We start from the raw sequence: 11,136 nt of genomic DNA on the forward strand, positions 1-11,136 counted from the left end.
CAAGATTAATTAGTGCAATCCGTCTCAGGGAACCACCAAAGTGGGGGCTGCTACGTACATTATCTGCTTACTTTCCCAAGCACCAAAAAGCCAGCTATAATTATCCCCTTCTAGTCTACGATCACCGTTTGTCCATTTAAACACTTCACTTGCGGCTAATTGCTAATTATATACTGACATTAGTTTTTGGTTTTTGGTTTTTTTTTTTTTTCCGTTTCTTCTTCATAGTTGGTCCCAAAAAAAAAAGTCCTCGTCAGCCAGCACTGTAAATCACTCCTAGTGATCTTTTTTAAAGTCTGCGTGTTGTTTGTGTGTTTGCATGTGTAAATTGTGTGTGTGTTTGTGCCCTTCGTACGTTTTTGGCCTTCTTCTTAGCCACTCTGAACAGTTTGTCATTTAGCATATATATTTATATCTGCATATATATATATATATATATGGTGTTTTTTGTTCGCCAGCGTAACGTATCAGAGAAAAACCAATGTATATATACGAGTCCAATTTCAGTTTATTCAGTCAGCAAGCACCAACTTTTTATGGGGGTTGGAGCAGACAAAAAAAAAAAAGATAACGCTTAATTACCTGATCAATATTTACACAATGTTGACACGGCACGATAACTAAAAAGTAAAAAAAAAACCAAACTGATCATCATGGGGTCTATAATTACGTGAAGTTTTCTAGGCCAAAAAAGGCTCTTTAATGGAGGTTAATGGACTCAAATATCCAAAAGTGGTTTTTTACTAGTGGGTACGTGAGATTCATGAATTCCTACTCTCATATTCATATATATATATATATATATATATCTCTTGAAATTATGTGACATGACTCAACAATGTCTTATTGCTATATATGTTTATGTGGGGAAAAAAACTAGTTTTTAAGGAATTTTCTGATCTTGGCTAAAATCAGACAAGGAATTTTTCTGCTTTTAATTTCCTCGTGGTGACTAGATTCTCATATAATAATTGACCCGGGTCAAAGTGATGACTCTGATTAGAAATCGAGAATTTTTGTCAGTTTTTTTTTTTCTCAAAGGTTTATGATTTTCAAGTTTTCTTCAGTTTCATAGTAGGAAAATCATTTATGGTTCTGTTCACTAATGTAACTGTTAATTTGACTTACGGTTCTAACTTTGAGAACGAGAAAAATGTTGGAAAATGGCTTGTTAAGCTATATTAAAGACTCATTTTGAGGCCCATTTTAGAAGGGGGTCAATTGAATTTTGGGATGGGTCTTAATGGATTTGCATTCTCCGTTGCGTCGCGAGAGGGTGGTGTAAATCACAGTCCTGGCGGGTTAAGGGCCCAATGTGTGCGCTTGCGGACACGAATGCCGAACCGAAAAATCCGCTTTGTGCGAGCTTTGCTTTGCGTTTTTTATTTTTTGGTTCGGCACAAAACCTTCCACGTTCAGCCAAAACCGTTTTTGCATAATGATGATTAAAGGGGCTTAATGGCTTAGCTTAATTGTGAGATAATGGCCAACTTAATGGCTTCGGTTTTTTTCTTCTTAAAATCCAAACCTACCTATGGTTTGTGGCCGGATTCATCTCAAAGGAAGGAGCACGGTTTTGCACCATAAAGAATGGATCATAATTGGGTGATTAAGTCCCATAATTCCTCGTTTTGAAACCCCTTTCTCAAGAGCCTATATAAGGCTTGTAACACATGAAGGAATACACACTTGCACAGAGCACTCTTCACCTCTCTCTCGAGTTCTTCCTCTTGTTTTTCTGAGTTCTTCTTGCAATTCTTTTGTATAGTGTTTTGGTGATAGAGGAAAAGTGCAGTTCTAGTTCGCCGGACGGTTCCAATTGTGCGTCGTTCTACTGTTGTTGTTGTTGTATCCTAGGAGACGGACGTCCAACGTTACCTCAAGTACTCGCCAGAGAGGACGAATCTGTTTTAAAGAAAGAGTGGTTTACGTGCCTCAACATCCTTACAATTCGGTTTTCAAATTTGATAGAAATGTTGAATTCGTATTGTAACTATTTCTATATTTTGATATTCTTATAAGTTGTTATGAATTGTTTTTTTTTTGTATTGTCCATATTATTGCTAATAAAAAATTCACAATAACATATAATATCACTCTAAGAATCTTTTGGCTTAGTTGGCACAGGCACAGTCACAGTCACCTACGTGTCAAGAGGACGCCACATGGCAGTGAAGTGGCAGTACTTCAGGAGGTGCATCAACAAAGAGCAATCTAACAAACGATTCATTCTTTTATTTTCATTATCATTCATGGACTAAAGCTTTGTAGTATGTTGACATAAAGTCGATTGGCAATGACACCATTAAAAATGTCCATCCAAACCAGTATTCTAAAGTGGAGGTTTTAGCTTCTTTTTTTTTTTTTTTTCAAATAATGCAAAGCAATTTTTTTTTTAATAATTGGACAATGCAAAGCAATGTTGGAGGAGCTTTAATTAGTAGTGCCTTATCTAGTGTCCCATTAAAGCTATAAAATCCAAGACCCTGTTTGACGTGTTTGTTACAAAGACTGAGAAAGGAAAGGAAACAAACCAACAGTGGGGAACAACAACAATATGCTAGATCAAGACTAGTACTACTGTTGTTTATTGGTGGAGATCATGAAGGGAAAAATATTACTGGTCTTTTCCCCACAGCTGACAGAATAAAATCTGTCTTTGGAATCTGATATTTTTTCCCTTCTTGTTTTGGATTCTTCATTGCAAATTACACCCACCAACTTGGCTCATCACTTGAATATTTCATTCTCTTTCTCATGGCTGGAGTTCTGAGAGAAAAGGGTCTTAGCTACTCATGCATTCTCCTCATAGGTAAACACTACACTACTCTTATTTCCCTCTTTTGCTTAATTGAGTACAAAAAATTATTTTTTTAATAGGATAGAGTAATGGAGGGGACCTCCTTAATAGTTATCCCATCAGTATCAGTTTTCTTAATTCCTCCATTGACTAAGGAGCCTTGTTTTTGGGTGCTAATTAATAACTTGGTTCTATTATTATTATTATTATTTTGGTTTATTAATTAACAGTGATTGCTGGTATGGAGAGATTTGCATTCAAAGGAGTGGCATCAAATTTAGTGACTTATCTAACAGATGTTTTGAAGATGAGCAACTCATCTGCAGCCAAGACTGTAAACAGTTGGGGTGGGTTCACATCAATGTTGCCACTCCTAATTGCACCCTTTGCTGACTCTTATTTGCATAGATATACAACTATATTGGCCTCTTCTTTCCTCTACGTTGTGGTAAGTCATCACTCTGTCGATGTTTTTTATTTCTTTTTCCATGAAACTTTGAAAATTGTAGTCTGTTTTCGGATATTGGTCTCGTTGATTATGGTTCAATAAACATACAATTTTTGTGGAAAAGTTTAAGCCTAATGTTTACATGAAGGTGGTATGATTAAATCCCACTCTTTAGAATGGTGTACAACTTAATTAACACTTCTGTTTAAGGCTTGACATAACTATAGTAAACTTGAGTTTTATTAATTATACATACATATTTAGTTTTATGACTAGATACCCTGGTGAGATACTGCTGTTGGCTACCTGTTTGAAACCCATGTCAGAAAGGGGAAAAATACAAAAGAAGGGTGGTCAATAATTTACCACTCAATAATTTAGTGCTGCTTACTCATGAGTTTCAATCTATTTATTTATTATTATTTTTTTTTTCCAAGAATGGTTTTACAAACCTGACGTAATTTTGTATTTTTAGTCGTGCCATGATATTTTTTTTTGGGGGGGGTGAATGATATGGCCCAGAATTAGTGTGTGCCTATGTCATGTCCATAATATATATGCTAGCAACTTGGGATTTGTCAAATTCTTATAGTTCATGATTTTTGGTCCTTTTTTCTAGGGGCTAGTGGCGTTGACGTCATCAGCATCAGCATGGGCCTGGTCTCCTGCAAACAGAACAAGGTCAACCACCTTTCTCTTCTGGTCTCTCTGCGTGATTTCTCTAGGCCAAGGAGGGTACAACTCATCTCTACAAGCCTTTGGAGCAGATCAACTTGATGAAGAAGAGGAATTGCCTAGCACCAAAGATGAGCAAAAGTCTAACATCAAGAGCTCGTTCTTCCAATGGTGGTATTTTGGTGTCTGCAGTGGAAGTCTTTTGGGAGTCACGGTCATGTCCTACATCCAAGACACTTTTGGTTGGGTTCTCGGATTTGCTATTCTCGCCCTGGCAATGGTTGTATCAGTTGTTTTTTTCTCGTTTGGAAGTAGGATTTACATATACAAACAGGTTGAAAGTATGGGAAACAATAGTAAGCCTATTGTAAGCATAATTCACAGCATCAAAGCAACTGCATCAAAGTTACTAAGTTGCAGAATAGCATTACCGAATGTCGACGACATTGTCGAGCTAGAGTAAGTCTTTTAGTTTCTTGTTGGATTTTTTTTTTTTTTATCAAGAAAGGTAACCTAATTGGTAATATGCTTGAGTTTGTGACGGTAGCTTTTGGCTTGGCTGTCTATCTAGGCTTGAAGAGAAACCTCTTTGTCGCCAAAACTGGAGTAGCACAGAGGGCTTGGACAAGAATCCGACAAGTACTAATTACATGCTCGAAAACACGAAAGTAGTACTTCGGCTTTTTCCCATATGGACAATGCTCCTAATGTTTGCTGTGATCTTCCAACTGCCTACAACCTTCTTTACCAAACAAGGTATGACAATGAAGAGAAACATCGGAAGCAGCTTCCAGATTCCACCAGCCACACTTCAGAGTGCCATCACTCTGTCTATAATTCTCCTGATGCCTTTATATGACAGAGTTCTGATCCCAGTCACACGTCTGGTCACCCGAAACGAAAAGGGTATCAGCGTGATGCAAAGAATGGGAACCGGGATGTGTCTTTCGATCATAGCAATGGTCACAGCAGCAGGTGTGGAAACACAGAGGCTAAAGATTAGTAGAAAAGCTGAGATTCATGGCTCACATTCAGAGACAGTCCCACTTAGCATATTTTGGCTGCTGCCCCAGTACATCCTTTTAGGCATTTCTGACATATTCACTGTCGTTGGGATGCAAGAATTCTTCTATTCTGAAGTTCCTGTTAGGATGAGAACAATGGCTTTTGCTCTATACAATAGCGTGTTTGGAGTTGGGAGCTTTCTCAGTGCACTTCTTATAACTGTTGTGGAAGACTTGACCAAGTCAAAGGGAAATAATAGCTGGTTTTCTGATGACATGTGTGAAGCTAGGCTAGACAAGTACTACTGGTTTTTGGCCTTGACAAGTGCACTTAGCCTTCTGTTGTATTCCATTTTGTGTAGATTCTACAAAAGTAGAAGGGATTTAGAAAATGAACGAATGTAAATAATCTTCTTCTTGTTCTCTCTCTCTGATAAGAGATTTTATTTTCCCCCCTTTGTGATAAAGAAACATTGCTTGGTCTGACTGCAGAAAAAGTTGGCTGGTTTTGGGAACTGAAAAGTGAAGAATATTCCGTCGACAACAATAGTGGTCAGCTTGAGACAGAATACTGTGATTGCAGAAACCACATGTTATTGAGTTCTGTTTACTAAAGCAGTATAATTGAGTTGCAAATATCTTACCACTGTAATAATACCTGGAATTTCACTGTTTGCTTGAATATATCTGGAATTTAAAATTTGTTCTTTCTACACTATTGTTAATGACATGTAAAAAGTCAATGGATACTGTCAAGGAAAAGTATAGATATATAAGTTGACTGTTGACGATAGAAATTAATTAATTTAAATTTAAAGATGATTAACGTGATTTTAACAATCTAGTAAGTGTTTTAGAAAGATCAAAAAGTAATTATAAAGTAGGAATACACAGATTTATAGTGGTTCACCCTTTAATTAAGAATTACAAACAATGTGAAGAGGAAAAAAATTTACTGTGTTATGAAAAATGAGATTACAGAATGTATTTCTGAACTTGTCATTTCTACATATATACTCCCTTGTACTCTCTATAATTCCTCTTATTTTATTTCGGGATATTTTTCTCATATTTTGGGATAATATCCCCGGTTGGTTGGGATTTCTGTCAATCAGCAGGATTTTTTCACTTACTTCCGCTCTTATTTCGCTTATTTTAATTACAAGTCACAAATCTCGGGACAGGCCTCGTATCTCTCTCAATCTGCGTGGACTCAACTTCCTAAGGGTTCTCTGAGTCATCTCTGCTTATGATCACCAATGCAGTCGACTTCTTGTTTTCCTCGACCACTCGGAGAGATCAACCGACTTCGTATATTTTCTGCTTTACTTGCATCTTTCTCCTAAAGGAACCTTCGTTCGGCATGGCAGCTTAGGGTAAAACAATCTCCGATTATTAAATATCTTCATTTAATTCACATGGGTCCCATCTAATATTCAGACTAAGGCTTGGAATTTTTACCCTACAACATTGACAATATGCCTTCTCTCTCCGTAATCATCAGTGTTATTATGTATATGTATAGTATACCAATGAAAATATATTAAAGAATAAGAACTCCTGATCATGTACTTTTTTTCTTTTTGGGATAAAGGGTGACGCTAAGTATAGCAAAAATGAAACACATTAATATCATTATTGTTATTGCCTCAAAAAAACAAAAGTGATTCAATGTGGCCATGGGCTAACTTCATTTCCATTTGATAATCTTGATAAATACTCTTAAAAAATGCACGAGTCAATATTTTTATTATTTACTCTTAATTTATAACTTTTTTAATTAAATAATTACTCCAATAAAAGGGTATTTATCAAGAATAAGAGATAAAAATCTAGACTCATGCACTCTCAAAGTATTTGGTTCATGGATTAGAATCATGTAATTAGAACCATTTTTTATTTACGTGTATTTTTTTATGAGAGAAAACACTATAGCGAACCATAAACCATGATTCAAATTACGATTGAATCCTCCAACCAAACACCTCATACATTCTCCATTTTTTATTTCTATTTTTCCAAACACTACTGTGACTTGAGGAAGAAGCCTAAACGTTAAGACCCATGTTTAAACGGGCCTTGAACAACCTTGGTCCTTCGAAAAGTTAAAGAAACAAAGACCTCTTTATTTTGATTCTTTTAAAATTTCTGATATCTCCGATGATTAATATTTCTTTAATAAAGATTTAAAAAATCTATTTTTGTTAGATATAATTTTCACTGGTTCTCGTATCCAAACACTATTATTTTAATGTTGATTTGATTTATAAAATAATGTAATCCCTTTTAATTATTAATGTTATACCTTTTTTTTAATTATTAAAATCCATCAATCATTTAATTTTATCTCTTGCACTGTTGTACATTCATTTATCATCCGTCTTATTTTACTTTTGAAGATAAAGAATCCATTTGAATTTTATTATACCAGGATCAAGGTGTTAATTTCATAATTTAAGTCATAATTTAAATTGTGTATTTGAGAGAAATTACGGAAGAAAAGTTGTTCTTCTTCTGTTCATGGCCATGGCGGTTTCATTGTCGTTGTTGGAGAGAAAAAAAAAAAAAGGGAGTTTGAGGGGAGTGAGGGAAGATGATGAAAGAAAGAAAGTGGATTTGAGTTAAATTACTGGGGAAGAGAAGAAGAATATTTAGAATTGGATTTGGTTTTTTACTTTTTGAATTTAGGTTCATTTTTATTAAAATTCGGGTGGTTTTTTTTATTTTCTTTAACTTATTGTGGAGTGATCAGTGAGAGTGAGAGTGAGAGAAACAGAGAGATGAACCGAATTTCTAGTTTTTTTTTTTTTTGAAAAAGGTTATGTTTCTTCTGAAATGACCATCTAATACCTCTAAGAAAAGTCACGTGATTAAATCCGTACAACATTTAACGGACATTTTTAATTGGACTTCAATTGCAAAAGATTTGAAACGTTAAGAAGCCAATTTTTTTTTTTAAAAAAAAAAATTTAGCGATCAGATTGCCAATCGTAAAAAGTTAAGGAAGGTCCTATGCAAAAAAGCCTTCTAAATATATACGGTGACCAATAGTGCGAATGCAACTCAATCAATTATATGACTAAACATGAATCATAATTTTTTTTTGGTAACCATGTATCATAAAAATTAATTATGAGACTTAATCACATTATTAATTAAACGACGTAGGACAAACCCAAACCGATCGAAGCCTATAATAGGCTTATATATATTGAGAGTAAAATGTCATATATATTTTGCAGTTTAGAGGCTCAAGAAAAACGAACAAATTTATAAATTCAAGATAAAGCTAATTGTTAGGTAATTCAAGTCGGCGTTATTTGAACATAGTTGTCAAAAAATGTATGATTCAGTATATTGACCCAACCTATATATATATATATATATATACACACAAAATACGAATCATAGTAATATCGGGCTTCCATATTCTTAGGGTTAACAGTAGAATTAACAAAATATTCTCCAATGTTTATCTTTATACCTAGCTGGATTTGTTTGCGTGCAATGAATCCATATGTTGATGTCGTGTTTGTACGTACTAGGATACAAAGATTACTCGGCCCACCTGCTTGTCATAATTTGACATTATTTATTTATTATGTAACACATATTCCGATAATCAAGGAGATGAGAAAGTACGATATATAGATCTTCCACGTTTATTTGATATATAACTACGTCTCTCCTCGTGTTTTGGATTGCAGAAGTACTACAGTAGTATATAAAGAAAGCTAATTTTGAATTGTCCGTTGAATTTTGCCATATATGTATCGGATGTAGAAATTCAATATGGCGAAATTCAACATAACGACTGCTTGACTCTTCTGCAAATACTGTTAGTAATCGATCGCCACGCTTGACACATTTTTTTTTTTTGCCCCCATTTTTCATGATTATCATGAGTTTATATATGGCAACTACTGCTCATGGATTACTGTAAGCTTTATTATTGATATTAACATATGATTGTATATAGAGTTTAACTAAGAGAGTGTTTGGTAGGAGGATTCGTATCATGGTTCGAATTATTGTTCATTACTCGCTATAGTGTTTTTTCTCATAAAAAACACACGTAAATCGAAAATAATTTTGAATTATGATTCTGAATCCGTGAACCAAACGTCCACTAATATATTGCCTGGGAGAGCTGCTTCATGCATTATACTCTTGGAATTTCAAATGACGAAGGTCAGGCGGGACCTCTCTTAATAATCCTATAATATCGGTAGAATTTATTATGAATTAATATTCCTAATTGGAAATTACTAAGTGTATATACTCGACATTAATGATACATATACAATCATAAAATGAAGTATAAGGGGTCTTTGTTTGTTCAAGTTTCATGGGTTTAAAAAACGAATCTATTATTTAATATTTTAGTGTACCAAGTAGTTAAGATGTTGCCTTTTTTGCTTTTGCACATAGTTCGGAGTTCGATCCAATCCTAGAAGGCTAGAAAGTCAATATTTCATTACGTGGGACAAAGAACAAGTGTGAAATGCTGAATGGTGAAGAAATTACGAAGAAAGTTTTAATATTGGCGCATCGTTGTAAGTAAACTGAACAATAGTATTTCCTTCATCGGGTTTGTACTATAAATATCCCATGTAAAAATGAATCTACATATCAAAACACATAGAAAATCATCTCCAAAAAAAAAAAAGGGGGATCTTCTACTTATAATCATATTCATATCACGTAGCTAGCTAGCATTATATTTCCCGGCCTAGTCATGACTTCTAAATTCTCTCTTCATCACCATTCGCTTTTCACCAAGTACACACTGATCCTGATCATCATGATCATGATCATCAGCTCTCTCGATTTCCTTTCAGCTCATGGTGATCATCATTCACACGTTGAAGTCAATCATGATGATCATGGTCATCACAAACCAACTTCTTCATCACCCTTTGGATTTCTCAAACATCTTGAGGGATCTAAGAAGGGTGACAAAGTCCAAGGCATTCGTGACCTAAAAAAGTACCTCCAACACTTTGGCTACTTAAACCCTACACAAATTACCAAAACCCAAATCACCGGCCATTCTCTTAATGACAACAGTATTAATAACGATATTAGTACTGCCAATGATAGTACTTTCGATGATCTCTTGGAAGCCGCCATTAAAACATACCAAACCAACTACAACCTCAAACCCACCGGCACCTTGGACTCCCAAACCTTGTCCAAAATGATGATGCCTCGTTGTGCCGTGGCAGATATCATAAATAACGACACAAGAATGCGCTCGAAGAAAAAAAGTACAACTAGTAGTACTAAAAACCACGTCCATAGGAAATTACTCGGACAAAAATATGTCTCTACCGATGATCTCCAAACGGTTTCCCACTACTCCTTCTTCTCCGGAAAACCAAAGTGGCCATCCTCCAAGTACAGCCTGACCTACAGCTTCGCAGAGGGGATGCTGTCGGAAGACGTGGAAGCAGTGGGCCGGGCCTTTCAGACGTGGGCTTCAAACACACACTTCAGCTTTTCCAGGGCCCAAGGCAACACGAAGGCCGATATCAGGGTCAGTTTTGAGCGCGGCGATCACGGTGACGGCGACGCTTTCGACGGGGCCGGCGGGGTCTTGGCTCACGCGTTCTCTCCGACCGACGGGAGGCTGCACTTCGATGCCGACGAGACTTGGGCTATCGGTGAGGTCGCGGACGCGTTCGACGTGGAGACGGTGGCTTTGCATGAGATAGGGCACATTCTAGGGCTCTTGCACAGCTCGGTTGAAGGAGCAATCATGTATCCGCAGATTGGCTCGGGACTCACCAAGGGTTTGAATGCGGATGATATTCAAGGGATTAATGCTCTATACAACGTTGTCGTTTAAAAAGATCCTGATTATTGTTGACGAAAGTCCAAAAGATGATCAGGAGATCAAGTCCTCAATTAATTATATTCGTTAATTTGCTTGATTATTTTTATTTTTGTGTATGTGGAAGTGTCATGTTAATATGTTATATTATGTCGTTGTGCGTGTTATAATATAGTATATGAAAATATTTGGATTGGTTGTAGTGGATATGTGATCTGCAAATATATATATAGTTTCAGTGCTAAAGTAATCAATGTATGAAGATGAAGAAATGAATGAATGGTTTATTTTGGTAGTGTGGTTAATTTCATGAGCTGTTATACTTTATGTTTTCCAGTATTCAACTTTTTGAGGTGACTTACTGCCCTATTTT

The 11,136-nt window shown here is 35.8% G+C and overlaps 2 protein-coding genes across 3 annotated transcripts; both read left to right on the forward strand.

Moving 5' to 3' along the window:
* The first annotated feature begins 2,521 nt into the window (after nt 1-2,521).
* LOC21393805 (protein NRT1/ PTR FAMILY 5.9) lies at nt 2,522-5,582 on the forward strand. 2 transcript variants are annotated; one of them, XM_010093647.2, is made up of 4 exons: nt 2,522-2,812; nt 3,031-3,248; nt 3,868-4,382; nt 4,495-5,582. In XM_010093647.2, exons 1-4 carry the CDS (start codon nt 2,758-2,760, stop codon nt 5,330-5,332), a joined length of 1,626 nt encoding a protein of 541 aa, XP_010091949.1. In that variant the 5' UTR covers nt 2,522-2,757; the 3' UTR covers nt 5,333-5,582. The 2 variants fall into 2 exon arrangements, with proteins under 2 accessions (XP_010091949.1, XP_024018489.1); XM_024162721.1 differs by having other exon boundaries at nt 3,127-3,248.
* Nucleotides 5,583-9,609: 4,027 nt separating this feature from the next.
* LOC21393806 (metalloendoproteinase 1) lies at nt 9,610-10,884 on the forward strand. Its single transcript, XM_010093648.2, has one exon. It carries the CDS (start codon nt 9,666-9,668, stop codon nt 10,776-10,778), a length of 1,113 nt encoding a protein of 370 aa, XP_010091950.1. The 5' UTR covers nt 9,610-9,665; the 3' UTR covers nt 10,779-10,884.
* The last annotated feature ends 252 nt before the right edge of the window (nt 10,885-11,136 follow it).

Source organism: Morus notabilis, unplaced genomic scaffold (genome assembly GCF_000414095.1).
Source record: "Morus notabilis unplaced genomic scaffold, ASM41409v2 Scaffold1242, whole genome shotgun sequence".
Taxonomy (NCBI): domain Eukaryota; kingdom Viridiplantae; phylum Streptophyta; class Magnoliopsida; order Rosales; family Moraceae; genus Morus; species Morus notabilis.

Coding starts and splice junctions, on each gene's coding strand:
- LOC21393806 (XM_010093648.2), top strand. CDS start 9,666: ATGACTTCTAAATTCTCTCTTCATCACCATTCGCTTTTCACCAAGTAC.
- LOC21393805 (XM_010093647.2), top strand. CDS start 2,758: ATGGCTGGAGTTCTGAGAGAAAAGGGTCTTAGCTACTCATGCATTCTC. Junction 3,249..3,867: donor CTTCTTTCCTCTACGTTGTG/GTAAGTCATCAC, acceptor CCTTTTTTCTAG/GGGCTAGTGGCGTTGACGTC. Junction 4,383..4,494: donor GACGACATTGTCGAGCTAGA/GTAAGTCTTTTA, acceptor CTGTCTATCTAG/GCTTGAAGAGAAACCTCTTT.